The 22,026-nt window shown below is 44.4% G+C and overlaps 1 protein-coding gene across 1 annotated transcript in view; it reads right to left on the minus strand.

The window, feature by feature from the left end:
- Positions 1-22,026, minus strand: part of RIMKLA (ribosomal modification protein rimK like family member A) — a 35,892-nt gene continuing 13,866 nt past the window's right edge. Inside the window, exons 2-5 of the mRNA XM_052637044.1 lie at positions 19,584-19,814; positions 12,901-12,987; positions 7,331-7,534; positions 1-3,503 (exon numbers count right to left, since the gene is read on the minus strand). Coding sequence (XP_052493004.1) covers positions 3,013-3,503; positions 7,331-7,534; positions 12,901-12,987; positions 19,584-19,814 — 1,013 coding nt within the window. The 3' untranslated portion in view covers positions 1-3,012. The remainder of the gene's footprint in view (positions 3,504-7,330; positions 7,535-12,900; positions 12,988-19,583; positions 19,815-22,026) is intronic.

Raw genomic sequence — 22,026 nt, forward strand, 5'->3', positions numbered from 1 at the left:
CTATTGGCATTCAAGTTTTGACCAGTTTCAAGATGCTACTACCAGATAATGGGAAGACTGTATTCAGACATTGCAATTTATGTTACATAAGGAAGACTGTTAGTTGATACAGCAGTCAAGAGTTTCAGGTTACATACGATACATCCAGAAGGCTGAATACATTACTCCTTTCAGGTCATAAGACCTCTGAGAAGCTGCATCCATTTTCAGGCCCCCCACCACTGTTTAGTGTGCTAATGCCAAGAAAGTATGGTCTCTTTCTTTAACTCCTCCCAGAGGAGGGGTGATGGGAAACTGTTAAAAGCCAGATGCTATAGGCATCTCTCTACCACCTCCCACATAAGGCAGTCTCATTAATTCACTCACTTCAAGCTCAAAGCACACCGCCCTCAAGAGGTAAATAAGATAGGCATAGCCCCTATCAGAAGAATGGAAAAATCGTGGTTAGAGTCAACTTGATTGTATAGGGTTATCAGCTGTTGAAGGGGAGAATCAGAATGAGGAGCTGGCTCTGTGCCCCATGCTCCCTCCAGCAGGCCCTGTGGGCAGCTGTGACGAGGTCGGCCCAGCCATCTGGCTGAGGTTCACAGGGCCCACAGCCAGAGCGGGAAATCCTGGAGCAAGGCTATGACCCAGCTGTGCCCCAGCTTTCTCTGCTTCTAGACAGGCCTGGGTTCTGAGCAATATGCCAACGACTACAGATGTCACTGGCAGCTGGAAAACGGGCCCCTCTTGACAACTCTGGAAGCATCCTCTAGCTGCTCTGCTCAGGATGGGGCCCACTATCATCCCTTTAGGTAAAATGGAGAGACTGAGCTTACACTAAACTGTGGGAAGGAGTGGATGCAGCTTCCAGCAGGTCATCACTTGGTTCAGAGGTTTACATAGAAAGCATCCGGCCAATTCCAACGAGAACAGACCGAGAACCATTCTGCTAAACCCACCCTGAGTGGTAAAGATAAGGTACATGTCTTAACCTATACTAAAGGTGAAGGATTATCATTTTTCAACTGTACAGACACATGGCTGGAGTCGCAGCTCAGTGGCATGCACCTTATGTTGACTGTATTTAAACTACGGCTGTGTAGTGCATCTCCATTACACGGTGCCAGTGTTCAGCTGTACAACTGTTACTTAGTGAGATCTGATTTTAGCCACAGTATTTTCAAAGCCAGTTTCTATTTAAATGTGTTGTGAAAGAAAACGGACTAGTTTGACTTGACACACATTTTACATTACAGAAGTTCAGGAATTCATACACCCAAATGGGTGCTGCTGCCTTCAAACTAGTCACCTTGGGAAGATGTGTGTTTAGTCAAGGGAAGCTAGCCTTACTCAGAACATTTCTAGGACCCTCCTTGGAGCTATCCATCTGTAAGCTTCCTTAATGTTGTTGGTCTTGTCCTTTAAGGGTAGATTTCCTTTTTGAGGGATGATTTGTTTAACAGCCAAAGAGCATTAGAAGTCTAAGTGAAATGAGTGATGGAGCTTGGGATGACCTCTGGGGAGGAGTGATGTAAAAAATGAGGTCTGACTATAAGGTGGTGAGGCCTCTTTTCTTGCATGGCTTCAAAGATAATTCCAAACAGGAAGTCTATGTGGTCTTGGCACATGGAACACTGCAGCTCAAGAGTAAGGTCTCCCAAGGAAGTAAGTACGATCAGGGTGACTCTTGAGTGCATATGTTCTAGTTTATTTGGTTAAAAAGGTAGCTGTGTTCATTTCTGTCATACTTCATACAAGCAGAAATGGAAGACTCCATCTCTGTGATTTCTCCCAAGGGAAGGGTCATCACCTACTGCCAGAAGAGTTAAAATGGAAAGCACTTGGTGTCATGTCAACATTATCCACTTCTCTTCACCATCCCCCCATAAGATGTGCAATGAGTTATCCTTGATATCTGAATCTCCCCAGTGTGGAAAAGTGAGTAAGACTAGTAAGACTAGTATAGGTAGTCTTAACCTGGGTAAGACTAGTATGTCAATGGGACTGGAGTGTGTTTCCAATGGCTCTATCTACCCAACAGGCCCACAACACCAACTCGTATGAAAAAATCTCCTATAGCTAAGTACACCAAGTATCAGCAGAGGAAGGGGGGAATGATTATTTTTCACTAGCTCTCTAGGATTAAAAACCCACTGGCTTCTGATGTCAAGTGAACAGGAGTCCACTGAAAAGAAGTCCATGGTGTTCTAGTGCACGCTTAAGGAAGGAAGTGTGTGGCCACTAGCTCATTGAAATGCATTTCCAGCTGAGGCCAAAGGCAGCAAAGGTGCAAGAGGCTGCTGGGGCTGGCGTTAGTTGAAGCAGGGTCTATATACTTGGCAGTTTGTAAAAAGCCCCAGTTACAGAGCAGGATGTCTGCCAATCACTGAAGTCAAAGGACGCTCAATCTCACTTTCTACAAAGTGCTTCATTGAAGATGCTAATGAGGAAGCTCCCTTTGAAACACCATATCCTGAGTGTCAGAGAAATATGGTCAAGATGGTGATTGATGGGGAGCAGAGACTGATTCTTTAACAGCATTGGGACTGCGTATTCTCTGAGCATCTCTCTCACACACACAGGCGTGCACACACACACACACACTCTTAATGAAGAGCACACAACTGCAGTCACATTCCACCTCTTCTGCACGTGCCTCTGTCGGGTGGTTGCTCTTTTGCACAGTGTCTCCAGGAGCAGTTCCAGCTTAACGGGCTCCACTGCTACAAGCCAAAGCACAGCAGAGTCAGAGCCCCGAGGCAGCTGTCACGTCCCAGTGCTCGCAGCAGACGTCGGTCTTGAACCAGTCGGTCGGGATGTCGTTCTCGGTGAGGGTTTTCATACTAGTGTTTCTAAAAACCACAAAGCTAGGCCATTTGCTTAAATCATCATTAGAAAGAATGCCGAGGGCCCAGATGGGATTTCTAGTTTCTGTGCAAATGAAATCACACTAGTCCAGATTTTATTCGCTCAAAACTACTAGGGAAGCAGTAGGATTTGGTTTCAGTGCTGCCAAAAAGCAGGAATTCACTTAAGTTTTAATTCTGAAGCAATCCTGGTGTTAATGTTGTAGCTGGGGTCAGGCAGCATGGGGGCCGGGGCCCCCGCTGTGCTGGCTGAGGAAGCCCGGATCTCTCCCAGTTCAGGCTCACTCTCGCTGGAGGTAGACCCGCTGTTGATGGCATAGACGCTCTCCACAACTCCCTGAGCTGAAGCACAGCCATCTGGCTCTTTCTTCTCCCTGGGGCTAGACAAGCCTGGGAGGACGGCCATCTTCCCGGTCTGCCTGCTGGGCAGCAAGGACATGGTGTAGTCTGCAATGATCCCGCCCACATCTAAGTTGCACGCCTGGTCGAAGGCTAGGAAGCCCACGTTGGCATTTGCCTCACACACCACAAAGGAGCCATCGTCCATGATGAGAAGATCGATGCCACAGAAGTCCATGCCCAGGATGTTGGACACCTGGATAGCCAGCTGCTTGCCTTGTTCTGTCAGTGGGCACATGACGCCCACGCCACCTGTGGGGAAATCACAGTGATGTAACGGTGACACTGTAACCGAGCAGGACCCTACCGGGGGCCTCCCAGAATAGACCCTCATCCAGGTTCTCCGCCTGCCTTTTGTCTGTAGAAAAACTTTAGTCAAAGAATAAATTTAATCAGAGAAGCGAGAACATGCAGAAAGAAAGGAAAACAGTCCAGCAAGACAAAATAATAATACTTTAGCCATTAAACAAAGCAAGGACCTTTAGCTTTCTCTCAAGGACTATAGATAATATTCTGAGCCATGTCCTTTGGGCTGTTTGGCAAATACTGAAACCCTCACCAGGCTGAAGAAGTTAACTGTATGCTGTCCACAGCATGTAGACCCCAGACCAGTAGGAACCAGAAGGTTGATGATGCCGAGTCCCCATTATCTCATCACTGATGAATAAGAAGAATGTCCATGAGCTGATCACGCCCAGCTGCCTGAACACTACGAGACTCCTCACTACCCCTCCAGGGTGGGACACACAGTCCTGTGGGCATTGGCCCACTGTGGCCCATTTTGCCGGGCAAAGCAATAAAGCAATTTCTCTTGGTGCTGTGCTGTGCTGCGCTTAGTTGCTCAGTCGGGTCTGACTCTTTGCAACCCTGTGGACTGTAGCCCACCAGGCTCCTCTGTCCATAGCATGCTCCAGACAAGAATACTGGAGTGGGTTGCCATGCCCTCCTCCAGGGGATCCTCCCAACTTAGGGTTGAACCCAGCTCTGCCACACTGCAGGAGGATTCTTTACCATCTGAGCCACCAGGGAGAATCCAAGAATCCTGGAGTGGGTAGCCTACCCCTTTGCCAGGGGAACTTCCCGACCCAGGAAGCAAACTGGGGTCTCCTGCATTGTAGGTGGATCTTTACCAACTGAGTTACCTGTAGAATTTCTTTCTACTTCTCCCAAAACTCGGTCTCTGAGATTTAATCCAGTCCCAGTGTACAGAGGCCAAATTTTGGCAACAATACCAGACACCAACTGATGAGTCAAATGACCTTTCAAAGGAAGGGGGGTATGCTGGCGAGAGGCAGCGAAATGGGCATTTTTATTACTCACAAAAGGTCTGGAAATCAGGACACTCTTTGAGAAAGTAATATGAAAGCAATACTCTTTTCTAGAGTTTAAAAAAATGTTTATATTCTCTGACCCAGTCATCACACCACAAAGGGAATAACCTTCTATAACAGGGAAAAAAGCTTGATGCACAAATAGGCTGACAGCGGAGTTATTCAAAATACTGGAAAATCAAAATACTGGTATACAGTAGTCATTTGATATTTGTTGATGAGTAAATAAAATATTATCATCTAAGTAGCTCACAACAGAAGAAAGGAGCATAGTTTACAGCCATTACTAAAAATGATGGTGAGTTTGAGATCACATGGGAAAATATTAACACTTAAAAGTTATAAAGGCTGTGCAGCATGACCATGATTATGCAAAAAAAACCCCTAAAACCCACTGTCAGAAACAAGACCACCAAAATGTTAACACTGGTTGTCTCTAGATGGTGGGATTAATGATAAACATCTTTTTTCATTTGACTGTGCCATATTTCCTAACTTTTCTACATTGAGGATGCATTAGAAGAAACTAGAAGAAACAAAATTAACTTATTGTTTTCTGAGAGAGGCTTGTGAGACAAAAATCCCATACCAAGACAGAGCCTACTTACTCACACTTGTTAAAAAGCTAAGACCTCAGATTTAATTGGCTCCCTTTAGTCTTCCTGCCGGAGAAGGCAATGGCACCCCACTCCAGTACTCTTGCCTGGAAAATCCCATGGATGGAGGAGCCTGGTAGGCTGCAGTCCATGGGGTCGCAAAGAGTCGGACACGACTGAAGTAACTTAGCGACTTGACGTTCACTTTTCACTTTCATGCACTGGAGAAGGAAATGGCAACCCACTCCAGTGTTCTTGCCTGGAGAATCCCAGGGACGGGGGAGCCGGGTGGGCTGCCATCTATGGGGTCGCATAGAGTCAGACACGATGAAGTGACTTAGCAGCAGTAGCAGTCTTCCTGCAGAGATAACACTTGGGACCTCCTTCATGGTCCAGTAGGATAAGGATCTGCCTGCCAGTTCAGGGGGCACAGGTTAGATCCCTGGTCCAGGAAGATCTAACATGCCTCAGGGCAACTAAACCCCGTGCCCACAACCACTGAAGCCGGCACTCTAGAGCCCGTACTCTGCAGCGAGAGAAACCACTGCAGCGAGAAGCCTGTGCACTGTGCGGAAGAGGAGCCCCCACTCACCACAACCAGACAAAGCCCATGCAAAGCAACAAAGACCCAGCATAGCCAAAATGAATACATCAAGTGGTTAAAAAAAATGACAAAAACACAACACTTGTATTCTCATAGACTGATGACTTAAACCTTAACTCTGCCTTTCCACCACTTATTACATTGTATGAGGAAAAGGTTTTAGGCAGCTTTAAAACAGTTCATCAAAAAAAAAAAAAAAAAAGCAATATGGATAAACTACAAAGCTGTGTATTTTCCAGTTAAGGAATGAATTTTGTGAAAGACAAACATAATATATAAGGTTTGATACTGTGGCAAGGCATAGGAGTGTCATGAAAATTAAATGAGATAATATCCTAGGTACAGTGTCAACCTCAGCCTAGCATTTGCTTCTGTCACAGCACTTTAGTCACTGTATCTTACAATGATCTGTTCATACGTCTTTTTCTTTACTGGACTATAGACTTCCTGAGGGCAAGGACTCTCATTAATCCTTACACTATCAGCATCTACCCTGGAAGGACTGGACTGGTGTTTCGGCCTCTTCATTAGTCACCAGCCTTGATACACTCATCTGGCGATTTAGGAAATAACAACTGGGTATTTTTTCACATTAACAACAAATTCCACTCATGACAATAGTTGACAATGGCTTTCTGTAATGAACATGAGAGTTGCCATGCCCTTGGGACCATCTCCATTCACCACAACAGAAAACAAGCCTTATCAAAAGGTTAATGGGATGGGGTTATGCATTTGACCTAAACAAACTGCAGCTTTCTAATAACATCAAATATAGAAGAAAAACACAATTAAAGGAAAAAAAAAAAGAAATACAATGTCAATTATCAATGCAGGTAAAAGCATATGCTCTGTCTCCTGCCATTACCTTGGTTTACTTTTCACTTTCTTTCTATTTTTCTGTTTTTGGCCACACCACACTGCTCAAACGAGTTCCCAGACCAGGGATTGAACTCATGCCCTCAGCGGTGAAAGTGCAGAGTCTGAGCCACTGGAACCCAAGGAATAACCCCACTGCCTTCGTTTTAGACTCTCCTTACTTTTGGCCTGAGCTGTTGCCGCAGTTTCCAAACTCAGCTCCCCTGCCTCCCTCCTCTGCTTTCAATCCATCCTCTTTCCAGACGTCAGTTTTTCTCAAACACCAGTCCTCCTGTCACTCCCTTGTTTAGTGGGGACTGCCAGGTCCTAACACCTGTGAGATAGGGTTCACATCGCAGTGTCCTGACATTCCCTGGTTTGACCTCCATCACGGCCCGTATACCCACCTGTCCCCCACCTGGCCTGCTTACTGCTTAGGGAAAGGGCTTGCTTCTAATTCCTCTCTGTGATCCTGGCACCTTGCAGAGGGTCTGACCAGATAGGAGGGATCAAGACACCTGGACTGGGTGCAAACATCCTGAGATGGTGAAGGGCAGGGAAGCCTGGTGCGCTGCAGTCCACGGGGTCACAAACAGGTGGACTGAGCAACTGAACAACAAAGACATCCTGATGAGGAACCCCGGTGGCCTCCCCTGACCAACAGTCCCACCCTGAGCTCCGGGGCCTCACCGAGAGAGCAGTTGCTTTGCATCCGCCCATCTGTGGAGCAGCGAAGCATGGAGCCTATCACCTGGCCGCCGACCACCACCACCCGGATATCTTTTCCATGGGACTCCTTCACGTACTTCTGGAACAGGTAGGGCACATCGTGGCGGATCAGGTGGCAGATGTCTGAGAGGTGGTGTTTATCTCTTGCAAGAAAAACACCTTTTCCTTTAAGAAGAAAGACAAAGAGCAAAAAAAGGAGTTAGACACGCTTCTGAGCACGGTCCTTGCCATCCCACCTCCTGGTCCGGAGTCAACCATTCTTTCCCAACCTGCCTCACTCCGGCCCCTTCAACTTCTCTCAGTTGACTCTTGTGTTTTCTCAAATGGCCATCAAATTTTATTGTCCCTGGGTTTTACTCACCTCCCTCTCTGTTCACGATGCTTTTTTTTTTTCCAAAATGAAATAAAAATGTATTCCAGAAACACACAGAAGAGGCCGAAATAAAATCTTAAGAATCTAGTTAATTCGGTTCCAAAACTGGAGGATGCTGATCTGGCAGAGTCCATGTCTCACTCACTTTTGTTTAAATCCCCCAAACTTACACTATGTCAATCAATGTTTATGGAACATAATTAACTGAACGTACTTTAGAGAAATTCCCAGTTGAGATGGAGAGAGACCACGAAAGATAATGACACAGCCTGATATGGCATTAGGAGAGGTCAGTGCTGAATACTATGGGAGTTCAAGAAGTAGCCACTGCCAGACATTCTGAACTTTCAAACATAAGAAATGTATTATTTGGCTATATCCATTTAATTCTAAAAGGAATGACCCATACTTCTATTGATGTCTGGGGAAAGCATTCCTACTTGATTCCAAATTCTTTATTTTCTGCCTGAATCACTTAGCTTTTGAATTACTTGACATCTGCTTTTCCATTTGCACATTAGCTAACAGATCTGAGCAGGGGGGCCTGAAGGGTTTCCCCTACAAATCTGACATGAACATACTATACCCTGAACCTTGTTAACAAATATGGAACAAAGAGATGGTCTTCCTAAGATTTGTTACTACCTTAAAAACAGTGGGACATTTCTGAAGTCTCAAAAAAAAAAGAGGGATGGGTATCAGTCCCCAGCAGCGAATAAGATCAAAAAGTAACCTCCAAAACATGGTTTGGTCACTGGACAGTTGGCACTAGGAGATCTGGCATCTGGCAGCAGATGGCCGGGATTCAGTGATAGGCACTGGAGGATTTTCAGCAGAAACAAGGGCTAAAAACAGGTTCCTTGGTTCCTGGCTCAGAGGTTCCAATATGGGGCTTAGTCTGCAGTTAATTAAGGAGCTACAGTTTTAAAGTAAGGAGGGAAAAAACTAGGGTGAGGTGAGGGGAAGAGTACTAAGATTATTTAATCATCTACTGTGTGCCAAATACTTCATTTTTTAAAATTATATCTTTTATATTTCATGCTATCTCTGTGAAGGCATTAGGACAAGTATAGCTATTTTTGTTTGACAGAAAAGGAAAATTAGGGCCCACAAGATTAGTAACTTTCTGAAGGGCACGTCTTGCATGAGTCCACTGCCTTCTTGAGATTTATTTCCATATAAATCTCAAGATTTATTTCCATATAAATCTCAGAGCCTATCAACTGCTGCAACTTTGTTCACTCACTATCCACTGCCCCTCGGATGCTGTGTGTTACAACCAATCTGAAAATGAAATTAAGAACACCATGCCACTTACAATAGTATCAAAAGGCATACATTTAGCCAAACAGGTTCAAGACTTATTCACAGAAAACTACAAAACATTTTTGCAGGAAATTAAAGACTGAAATAAGTGGAAAGACATTCCATGTTCAAAAATTGGAAGACAATATTGTTAAGATGGAAATACTCCTCATATTTACCTACAGATTCAATGTAATCCCTACCAAAACTCCAACTTCCTTTTACTGCAGAAATTGATAAGTGAAAGTAAGAAAGTGAAGTCGCTCAGTCGTGTCCGACTCTTTGCGACCCCATGGACATCAGGCTCCTCTGTCCATGGGATTTTCTAGGCAAGAGTACTGGAGTGGGTTGCCATTTCCTTCTCCAGGGAACTTCCCGACCCAGGGATCAAACCCAGGTCTCCCACACTGTAGACAGACGCTTTCCCATCTGAGCCACCAGGGAAGGAGAAATTGATATGCTGATCCTAAAATTTATATGTAAATTTATGGGACGGGTTTGGGTGGACTCCGGGAGTTGGTGATGGAGGCCTGGCGTGCTGCGGTTCATGGGGTCGCAAAGAGTCGGACACGACTGAGCGACTGAACTGAATAGCCAACACAATCTTGAGAAAGGACAAAGTTGGAGGACTTGAACTTCCCAATTTCAAAACTTTCTACTGGCGGCTCAGATGGCAAAAGAATCGGCCTGCAATGCAGGAGATCCAGGTTCGATCCCTGGGTCGGGAAGATTTCCTGGAGAAGGAAATGGCAACCCACTCCAGGATTCTTGCCTGGACAATCTCATGGACAGAGGAGCCTGGTGGGCTACATACCGTCCATGAGGTCACAGAGAGTCAGACACGCTGTGTGACTAATACAAACGCGCACACACAACAGTGTGGCATAAGGACAGACATACAGATCAATGAAACAGGCCTGAGAGCCCAGAATAAACCCTCATACAGATGGTCAATTTTGGATTTTTGCCAAGAGTTCCAAGAGCATTCAGTGGGGAATCAACAGTCTCCTCAACAATAATACTGGGAAAACTGGATATTCACAGGCAAATGAATGAAATTTGACTCCATCACACCATATACAAAAATGAATTCAAAATGGATCAAACACTCCAAATGTAAGGGCTAAAATTGTAATAAAAACAAATTACACATTTAAAAGTTGCTGAGAGTAAATCTTAGAAGTTTTTATAATAAGGAAAAAAATTCTGTACCTCTGACAGATATTAACTTACTGTGATCATTTCACAATATATACAAATATTGAATCACTATGATGTACACCTGAAACTAATATAATGTTACACATCAATTATACTTCAATTTAAAAAATATTTTAAAAATTTAAAAATAAATCTGTAAAACAGACCTATACATTACTAATGCTTGGCAAACATGCATTTTTGTTCTTTTTGGTTTGTGACTTATTTTTATGGTGGCAATATGGTGACCATTTACATCACTTGCCTAGGCCAATTAATATACCTAATATAAAAGTTTTATTTAGTATGTGGTGAAAATAGAACTCTCATACATTGCTGGTAGGGATATAAAATGGCATAACTGTAGCGGAACATCACTGTAGGGAAACATTGGTAGTTTCCCTAATGTTAAACACAGAGCTGCCATATGACCCTGCAATTCCATTCTTAGGTGTATATATATACCCAAGAGAAATGAAAACATGTGTTCACACATATGTGCATAAATATTCACATCAGCATTATTCATAATAGCCACAAAGTAAAACAACCCAAATGCCCATCAATGGATAACAGATAAACAAAATGTGGGATCTCCATATAAAATATTATTGAGTCATAAAAAGGATAAAAAACCAATCCATTCTACAGCATGGATGATCCTTACAAACGTTACACTACAAGAAACCAGACACAGGCCACATATTGTATGGTTCCATTGATATGAAACATCCAAAAGAGGCAAATCCATAGAAACAGAAAGTAGATTAGGTGTTGCCAGGGACCAGGGGAGGGACCACTGGGACTGACCTTTGACAAGTACAGGGTTTCTTCTGGAGGTGATGGAAATATTGTGGAATTAGATAGTGGGGGCTACCCTGGTGGCTCAGACAGCAAAGAATCTGCCTGCAATGCAGGGGACCTGGGTTCGAGCCCTTGGTCAGGAAGATACCCTGGAGAAGGAACTGGCTACCCACTCTACTATTCTTGTCTGGAGAATTCCATGGACAGAGGAGGAGCCTGGCAGTCTACAGTTCATGGGGTTGCAAAGAATTGGGCATGACTGAGTGACTAACATTTATTTACACAATGGTTGTACAGAAGAGTAAAAATACTAAAATCCTCATAACTGTACAACATAAAACGGTACATTTTTTGTTTTATGAATTATCTCTTAATTTTAAAAACATCTATAAGTACTACATCTGCTATTTAGTTTATTTATCATCTGTCTTACCTTTCTACAAGGTGAGCTCCTTGAGGGCAGGAAGTTTTGTTCTGCTCCTTTCTGTATCCCCCTGGCACTTTGTGGGCACTCAATAAGTATCAGTTGAATTTTATTTCATGTATATTTCACGACAATAAAAAAACTAGTTTAGACACTGCATTTTTGCACCGCAGTATATCTGAACAGTATTCAGAGCCCCACCTCACCATCCCAACTCATTTCTCTTACTCCTCAACTCCTTTCCCAGGTTGCTTTGCCCACCCCGGCTTCTGCATGCTGCTTACCCAGTTCAAATTCCACATTCCAACCGAAGTCTCCTTTCCTTCCACTGTAGCCTTCCCTGCCTCAGGGCAGAGCGGGCCCCGCCCTCCGTGAGGCTGAAAGAGGCGCTAGGACCTGCATGCCACAGTGGCCATCACGCTGCAATGCAACGTCTCTACCCTCTACACAGCGAAGACCAAGAGCAGGGTGGGTGTCAGGTTCATGGGAATTGCTCATTCCATGTCCACCCAGGGTACCTCCTGTCACTCCAGATGCCCTGGGCAGTAAAGGATGCCATCTGGGTATTATCAGGAGGTACCCGCTCACATACCACAGGGGAGGGGAACTACTTTTGGCTGCACACATCCTCTTCAACTACTGTGTCCTGAGCACCGTAGGAGGTTCTGGGGACAGAGATGGGCAAGACCAAGTTCCCACCTCTGAGCAGCTGCAGTAGAAAAGGGGAAAAGGCACAGAAATCTATACCTGTCGTAAAGCATAGCACTATGCTAGAGGCAAGGATGAAGCGCTTCAGAAACACAAAGGGAAGAGTGATTAACTCTGGAAGAGAGGGAAAGAGACCAGGGTTGTGGAGGGAGAAGAAATGACGTGAAGCTGGCTTTAACGCACAGGCAGAAGCTCACTAGAGCACAGAGGAAGGCAGCATCCCCAGAAAAGGGAAGAGAACAAAGATTTTTTAAGAGAGCAGGAGATACAGTCTAGGCTAGAATGGCTTATGGAGTGTTTGGGTGGCCAGAGCAGGCTGCCGAGGAATGCGGACTGTTCCTCCAGGGTGAGGCAAAGGAACTGTGTCTGACAGGCAACAAGCACTTGGGAAGGTTTTTCAGCCAAGGGGTGACAAGAAGAGATCTATGTTCCAGAGACACTGCTTCCCGCAAAGACGAGAGGATGCACTGGCAGTGGAGTTCGGGAAACCAGTCAGAACCAAGGCAGGAGTCTACTGCGAGAGTCTAGGGAAGGGCCGGGAAGGTGTGGACAAAGCTAGAACAGTGGGGACAGCGAGAAGGGGACAGAGCTGAGGACTACACCGCAAGCTCCGCCAGGGGGAGCTCCGTCTCTCTGAGCCGCGCTTCTGCAGCGCGGGGCCAGAGTCTCGTCCGCAGAGCTGCCGCCCAATCAGAAGCCGGGCCAGAGGGCACTGACCCCGGTGTCCGCGCGTGCTCTTCACCACCACGGGGTAGCCCAGCGGCTCGGCTTCATCGATCATTTTCGAGAAGTCTTCATGTCCACCTGCCAAGAAAAGCGAAAGTCAGGGAAGGTGAGGCTGATGGTTGGGGGGCTCTGTGGGAATTCTTTAGAGGCCTCGCGTCTCTCTGATTAAGGCAATTTGAACCCATTCCATCCGACAGACTATTTTGTACCTGTCATCCAGAAGGTGCGAGCAGAGAGAGAAGGTAAGCGGCATTATCCGGGGCTTCTACCTGGCAGAGGCTTCACGTGCTCCAGTCCATGTCATCGTCATGACAAGCCCATGGGCAGGGCAGGGATTTTTTTCCCCGTATCATGGCTGGGGTAGGCAGACCTCTAAGAAGGCCCCCGAGATTCCTCCCTGCTGGTGTACATGCCCTGTATAATCCCCCTCCTAAGTGTAGGAGGGGCCAGTGACTATGCTGGGACAGCATTCCTGTGATCAGGCTAATAATCAGTGGACTCGAATTAATTAAAAGGGAGATATTCTTGGTGAGCCCTGTAAAAAAAGGTGAAGCATCAGAGAAACTCTCCCGCTGGCCTTGGGGGAGTGAACTGCCATGCTGGAGGGAAGTCCATGTGACAGGGCCAGGCGGGCAGCCTCTAGGAGCTGAGAATGGCCCTGAGTTAACAGCCAGCAGAAAGCGGGGACCTCAGTCCTGCAGCTACGAGGAACTAAATGCCAACCAGTGAGCCTGAAGACCCCAGACCTCAGATGAGATCCCAGCCCAGCTGCACCTTGATTTCATCCTAGTGAGACCTGAGTGTAGAACCCGGCTATGCCATAGCTAGACTTCAGACCTTCCGAAACTGTGAGTCGGTAAATGGGTGTTGTCCAAGCTGCTGAGTTTTCAGTAGATTGTTGTACAGAGGTAGAAAACCATTATCCAAAGAAACCAAGTCTGGGATTTGTCTCATCCAAGGTTAAGGCATGACTGAATTGGCTCCACTATACTCCTTTAGGCCTTCATTTAAAAACTGTGAATACGTATTAAAATCCTTCTAAATTGTTTTATAAGCTTCTTTGATTTCCTACACCTTTGCATCTTTGTTGTTGTTGTTTAGTCGCTAACTTGCGTCTGACTCTTTTGTGACCCCGTGGACTGTAGCCCACCAGGCTCCTCTGTCCATGGTAGTTCCCAGGCAAGAATACTGCAGTAGGTTGGGATTTCCTTCTCCAGGGGATCTTCCCTACCCAGGGATCACACTCATGTCTTCTGCATTACAGGCAGATTCTTTACCACTGAGCCACCCAGGGAAGCCCCTTTGTATCTTTAGGGGACCATTATTCTTCCTACCACAGGTGTTATAGTTCATCAATTTTTGTGCAAAGCAAAATACTCTGAAATACTAATAAGACCTGTCACAAAAGTGCTAATGATTTTTTAAAACATAAAGCAGCATACAGAGGCAATGCAGATAAACAGGGGCATCATCACAGTGAAAACATTTTATAAGAGAACCCCTAGCTTCCTGATACCCACTGATAAAGGTAACTCCTCCCTAATAATCCTTTTGTCCTTCCCTAGAATACAATGCAAGGAAGGCCCTTAATTTATTTATTTATGGCTGATGGTATGTGGAATCTTAGTTCCCCAACCAGGGACAGGACGTGCACCCCTTGCATTGAAAGTATGTAGTCTTGATCACTGGAGTGCCGGGGAAGTCCCAAGAGGGGTTTTTCTTATCCGAGGCCATCCCTGAACCTGGGCCTCAGACCCCTTTCCCTCTCACCTCCTCAGGATTTTGCAATATTAAGTGTCCTCCCTCTGCTGTATCTTCAACCTCTCAGTTCAAAATGGCAGCAGTATTTTAAACATGCTCAGGCATCTCTGATCTTAAATAAAATCCATTCCTTGACCCTGAATCATCCCTTAGTTACAACCTTGAAGACAGTAGGGAAAACCACTAGACCATTCAGGTAAGACCTAAATCAAATCCCTTACGATTATACAGTGGAAGTGAGAAACAGAGTTAAGGGACTAGATCTGATAGAGTGCCTGATGAACTATGGACGAAGGTTCATGACATTGTACAGGAGACAGGGATCAAGACCATCCCCAAGAAAAAGAAATGCAAAAAAGCAAAATGGATGTCTGAGGAGGCCTTACAAATAGCTGTGAAAAGAAGAGAAGCCAAAAGCAAAGGAGAAAAGGAGAAATGGAATAGCCATCATGGTCAACAAGAGAGTCCAAAATGCAGTACTTGGATGCAATCTCAAAGACAACAATGATATCTGTTCATCTCCAAGGCAAACCATTAAATATCACAGTTATCCAAGTCTATGCCCCAACCAGTAACTCTGAAGAAACTGAAGCTGAACGGTTTTATGAAGACCTACAAGACCTTTTAGAACTAACATCCAAAAAAGAAGTCCTTTTCATTATAGGGGACTGGAATGCAAAAGTAGGAAGTCAAGAAACACCTGGAGTAACAGGCAAATTTGGCCTCAGAATGCAGAATGAAGCAGGGCAAAGACTAATAGAGTTTTGCCAAGAAAATGCACTGGTCATAGCAAACACCCTCTTCCAACAACACAAGAGAAGACTCTACACATGGACATCACCAGATGGTCAACACCAAAATCAGATTGATTATATTCTTTGCAGCCAAAGATGGAGAAGCTCCATACAGTCAACAAAAACAAGACCAGGAGCTGACTGTGGCTTAGATCATGAACTCCTTATTACCAAATTCAGACTTAAATTGAAGAAAGTAGGGAAAACCACTAGACCATTCAGATATGACCTAAATCAAATCCCTTATGATTATACAGTGGAAGTGAGAAACAGATTTAAGGGCCTAGATCTGATAGATAGAGTGCCTGATAAACTATGGAATGAGGTTCGTGACACTGTACAGGAGACAGGGATCAAGACCATCCCCATGGAAAAGAAATTCAAAAAAGCAAAATGGCTGTCTGGGGAGGCCTTACAAATAGCTGTGAAAAGAAGAGAGGTGAAAAGCAAAGGAGAAAAGGAAAGATATGAGCATCTGAATGCAGAGTTCCAGAGAAGAGCAAGAAGAGATAAGAAAGCCTTCTTCAGTGATCAATGCAAAGAAATAGAGAAAAACAATAGAATGGGAAAGACTAGAGATCTCTTCAAGAAAATCAGAGATACTAAGGGAACATTTCATGCAAAGATGGACTCGATAAAGGACAGAAATGGTATGGACCTAACAGAAGCAGAAGATATTAAGAAGAGGTGGCAAGAATACACAGAAGAACTGTACAAAAAAGATCTTCACGACCCAGATAATCATGGTGATGTGGTCACTAATCTAGAGCCAGACATCTTGGAAAGTGAAGTCAAGTGGGCCTTAGAAAGCATCACGACGAACAAAGCTAGTGGAGGTGATGGAATTCCAGTTGAGCTGTTTCAAATCCTGAAAGATGATGCTGTGAAAGTGCTGCACTCAATATGCCAGCAAATTTAGAAAACTCAGCAGTGGCCACAGGACAGGAAAAGGTCAGTTTTCATTCCAATTCCAAAGAAAGGAAATGCAAAAGAATGCTCAAAGTACTGCACAAATGCACTCATCTCACATGCTAGTAAAGTAATGCTCAAAATTCTCCAAGCCAGGCTTCAGCAATACGTGAACTGTGAAGTCCCTGATGTTCAAGCTGGTTTTCGAAAAGGCAGAGGAACCAGAGGTCAAATTGCCAACATCCGCTGGATCATGGAAAAAGCAAGAGAGTTCCAGAACAACATCTATTTCTGCTTTATTGACTATTCCAAAGCCTTTGACTGTGTGGATCACAATAAACTGTGGAAAATTCTGAAAGAGATGGGCATACCAGACCACCTGAACTGCCTCTTGAGAAATCTGTATGCAGGTCAGGAAGCAACAGTTAGAACTGGACATGGAACAACAGACTGGTTCCAAATAGGAAAAGGAGTACATCAAGGCTATACATCATTACCCTGCTTATTTAACTTATATGCAGAATACATAATGAGAAACGCTGGGCTAAATGAAGCACAAGCTGAGTCAAGATTGTGGGAGAAATATCAATAACCTCAGATATGCAGATGATACCACCCTTATGGCAGAAAGTGAAGAAGAACTAAAGAGCCTCTTGATGAAAGTGAAAGAGGAGAGTGAAAATATTGGCTTAAAGCTCAGTATTCAGAAAACTTAAGATCATGCCGTCCGGTCTCATCACTTCATGGCAAATAGATGGGAAAACAGTGAGAGACTTTATTTTTTGGGCTCCAAAATCACTGCAGATGGTGCCTGAAGCCATGAAATTAAAAGACGCTTACTCCTTGGCAGTAAAGTTATGACCAGCCTAGACAACACATTAAAAAGCAGAGACATTACTTTGCCAACAAAGGTCTCTCTAGTCAAGGCTATGTAGCCATGTTTGGATGTGAGAGTTGGACTATAAAGAAAGCTGAGTGCCGAAGAACTGATGCTTTTGAACTGTGGTGTTGGAGAAGACTCTTGAAGAGTCCCTTGGACTGCAAGGAGATCCAACCAATCCATCCTAAAGAAGATCAGTCCTGACTGTTCATTGGAAGGACTGATGTTGAAGCTGAAACTCCAATACTTTGGCCACCTGATGCGAACAGCTGACTCATTTGAAAAGACCCTGATGCTGGGAAAGATTGAAGGCAGGAGGGGAAGGGGACAACAGAGGATGAGATGGTTGGATGGCACCACCGACTCAATGAACGTGAGTCTGAGTAAACTCCAGGAGTTGGTGATGGACAGGGAGGCCTGGCGTGCTGCAGTCCCTGGGGGTGCAAAGAGTCAGACACTATTGAGTTACTGAACTGAACGGAACTGATCCCTGCGATCAAGCTATCAAAGGGCTTCCATTTCCTCACATCCCACTCACTTCCTCATCCCTGACAGGTCGGTTTTTCTTTCCAGTGCTAAAGTGAAGCTGCAGTCATGGAACTCCCTCTGCTACATCCAACACACGTCTCTGTGCTTATGTGTCTGTTTAGAATCTAACACCACTTTCCATTATACCATTCTTCGTGGTATGTTCTTCCCATGGGCTTTTGTCACCTCTCTTCTTTCTCTTCTCACCTTTCCAGTTGCTCTTACTTGGCTTCTTGAGTAAGTTCTTCTTCCTTTTCCTATTCCCTAAAGGATTCTCTCTCAAACTCTCTTTTATTATTTTATTAAGGTAAAATAGACATAACAAAATTTACCATTTAACCATTTCATGCAGCTCAGGCCTCTCTTCATTCTGCATATTCTCCCTGAGTAATCTCCATTCTTGTGATTTCACTGAACATAATGGAAGTTTCCACATCTGCTTCCATAGTCTACACCTCTCTCAGGAGCTCCAGATTCATTTATCTGCTGCCTACTGAATACTTTTACTTGCTTACTACAGACACCTCAAACAGAATGTGTCCTAAACCCAAATAATCTCTCCCAATAATGCCTTGTCCTACCCACTGGTCTGTTTCTCTTCTTCCCTGGAACACTCATTGAGTGTTTGCTTTCTCATCTGGTGGCCCAAACCAGAAACCAGGGTCACTCTTGATTCCTCTCCACCCTCCTAACACCCAAGCAATCATCATGTCCTCATATCTGTCTCCTTCTTAAATCTTGAATCTGTTCACTTCATTCCTACTCTAACCACCTTAGTTTCGATCATCATTGCTCACCTGCACCATTTATAAAGCCTACCACTGTATACAGCCTCCGTAATAGCTCAGTTGGTAAAGAATCCGCCTGCAATGCAGGAGATCTTGGTTCGATTTCTGGGTCAGGAAGATCCCCTGGAGAAGGGAAAGGCTACCCACTCCAGTATTCTGGCCTGGAGAATTCCATGGACTAAATGGGGTCGGAAAGAGTCAGACATGACTGAGCAACTTTCACTTTCACCACTATATATCCTGTCTCTACTTTACCTCTGGTCTAATTCCTTCCTCAAAGTGTAGCCAAAGTGACATTCTGACCTCTCATCAGGCCATTTCCTTGCTTAAAGCCCTCCAATAACTTCCTGTCAGTCTCAGAATTACCCCAACCTCTTTCATATACTGTAGATGGCAACTTCTTATCTTTCTAGCCACATATCTCAACTCTAGTTCCCTGATATTCTACAAATTACTCAAAATAACACCAATCAGTCATGTTCTCTCTTACCTTTAGATCTTTCTATATTCTGCTTTCTTCTTAGACTGCTCCCTTGCCCACCTTGCTTTAGCTTGATAACTTCAGCTTTATCCCTTTTGGGAAGTCTTCAATATCCTAAACTAAATGAGGAGCTCTCCTATGTAAACCCATACCATCTTGCACTAACTCTTACCCTGGCACTTACTGCACTGAAACTGCCTGCTTACTTGCTGTCCTCTGCCCCTGATAAACTGGAAACGCCTTGAGAGCAGGACTCTGCTGCTTACTGCTAGAGCAGAGTGCCTAGAGCGGTGGTTGGCACATAGTGTGTCCCAGCTACATATTTAATAAACAAACTCCAGGGAAAAAGGAGCAAAGACATTTCACACAGAGGGAATGACTATGATACAGACTCAAGGTACTGACTCAACTAAGATGAACAGATGCACCGTGAAAGCCAACAAGAGCTACTAGAGGGCTTCTGGGGAGAGAGAACATAAGAGAGGCAGGCAATTTGGAAAAACAAGTCTCAATTCTATTTTAAGGACACTCACCATAGGAGAAGGTGTCTGGCATGGGGACCCCATGCCCAGCCAGCTCCTGGAATGTCCAGAATTTGTTGATGCAGTTTAGAATGCTCTGTGGGCGGTTGACTAAGCGGCAGCCCAGCTTCTCCAGGTGTCGCAGGACGGTGATGTCACTGTCCGACTGCACGGAGGGCGTGGGCACGCGGACAAGCACCACGTCTGGGAAAGTGGTGAGCGCCTTCTGGTTCAGCTGCAGGCCTGCAATCAAAAGAAGAGGTGAGCTGTGTGCTGGCTGTCGTCTAATCCCACCAGAAGCACTGGTTCCAACAGATTCCTCAAGACTGAAGTTAGCGGAAAGAAGAGCCTTGAAAATGGCACTTGAATATCCTGTTGTAATGAGATGCTACTGTCCATCTTATACTCTAAGCAAATGAACACTGAGGAAATACAAAAGAATGAATGGGGGCAGGGGAGGGGGGCAGTGTACCGAGAATAACCCAAGTCAGAAAAATCCATAGGAGATAATATAGTCCAGTACCTCCTTCCATATAGAACTATTAACAGTATTCCCTAAAACTTCGTGGCTGAGGAGGCTGGAGACAATGACAGGGAATGCAGTATAAGTCGCTTAAGGTATTTTTACTACTCCCATGATTTCATCTTTAAAAGTCATCTGGAATATTATGAATATAATGAATGTAAAAATGTCAATGCTAAGTGAAAAAGAAAGGATACAAAATTATCGATATAAGTTAGAAAAGGTATATCAACATTTTAACAGTGGTAATGGGATTATAGATGATTTCCTGTAATTATCCATATTTTCCAAAATGTCTCCAACTGCGTATTACCTTTATAACAAAAAACTTAAAAAATAATCAATCTACTAAAAGTCAATATTAAGAAAAACTAGAATGCATCACAAAGCAATTGATCTGTATACCCAGAGGACTTAAACCTGCATGACACTGGATGAACTGGGAGTACTAGCTTGTGATGAGGAGTCAGAGGAACAGGAGTGCAGTCTTCAATTTTCTGTAGGGTTCCATGCAGAACAATTACTTGGCTTGTCTTCTGTGACCTCAGGAGACAGAGCTGAGGAGCTGTCCATAAGAGCATTATTTTGTCTGACTGCTCACTGCTGTGTCCTCAGCCCCTAGAACAGTATCTGGTGCGTGCTAGGCACTCCATGTTTGTTTAATTGTATAGAAGCTACATAGAGATAGATCTGGGCTCAATGAAAGGGACACTTTTCCGCTGTCTTAGGATGGAACGGGCTGAGACTCATTAGGTCATTCGAGGATGGCACAGAAGGAATGTCAAGGTTAGATAAGCTCACAGCAACCTGCTTGATCTCTTTCAACCCTGATCGCCTACGGTTTGTATTACTCTTACTAGTTAACTAGGCATCTCCAGTGCACTCCGCATTTGGGGATACAGTGACAGAGACAGGAAGTGGACTGGAGAGGGCAATGAGAAGTGAGTTCAGGGAATTACTTGGTCTGCCTTAGTGAACCCTAAAGGAGTCTCTAACATGCTCCACAGAAAACCTTTTAAACACAGTTTGAGAACCATGTTATAGACTTTAATCTAAAGCACCTTTGATTTCGTTAAGTGATAAAAAGTGCACAACCGTATTAATTTCAAGAAAATAAAAGTTACTAAGGATGTTGCTATTTCTCTATTCGGGGATGAATAATATCAATACAAAAACTCTAAGCAAAACAAAACAACAGCAACCAGACAGAAAAACCCAAACCACAAAACGACTACATGGATCTAACTTGCACAGTTTCCTCCCATTCTAGATGTTTCACCAATTTAAAGCAAAGAGAGTAAGTGCAGTCATTAAGTTCAATTGTTCTTAGCACTTCTGTTGACAGTGTGAACCCAAGGAACTGGAACGTAACTCTCAGGGCTGATGGCTAAAGAGCTTTCAGGTTATCTTCACTTTGCCATCAGAAAACAGGATCATTTATATGTGCTTTTTCCTTTGCCACTAATAGCCCCTGGGGAAAGAAATCTGAAAGGGGAAAAAAGCAAACTCTGAGTAATATCCTCAAAATTGGTAGCAGAAGAAAGAAAAGTATTCAAGTTGGTGAAAAAGGTGAGTAAATACAGAACAGTCAGGGGAAAAGCGACAGCCCAGAACGACATTACATAATGAGGTAATATATGCAAAAATGCTTTAAGAACTACGAAATGCTATGCATACGCAAGGCACTGGCATTTTTACTGCACAGACATTCTACGGAGCAAGGTAGGACGATTTACGCAGATTTGCACCACCTGATGAGAAAAATGGCTTTGCAACAGAAAAGTGACCTATAGAGATGAGAAGCAGCAGAAACGTCTGGCTTTTAAATCTCAACACGAGACCACAGACAAACAGTTAAACTTCTAAATGGGAAGGAAAGAATTCAGTCATTTCTGGAAATACCAACCACATGTGGACAGAGACAGCTCAGCC

The sequence above is a fragment of the Budorcas taxicolor genome, chromosome 3 (assembly GCF_023091745.1).
Source record: "Budorcas taxicolor isolate Tak-1 chromosome 3, Takin1.1, whole genome shotgun sequence".
In the NCBI taxonomy this organism is placed as follows: Eukaryota; Metazoa; Chordata; class Mammalia; order Artiodactyla; family Bovidae; genus Budorcas; species Budorcas taxicolor.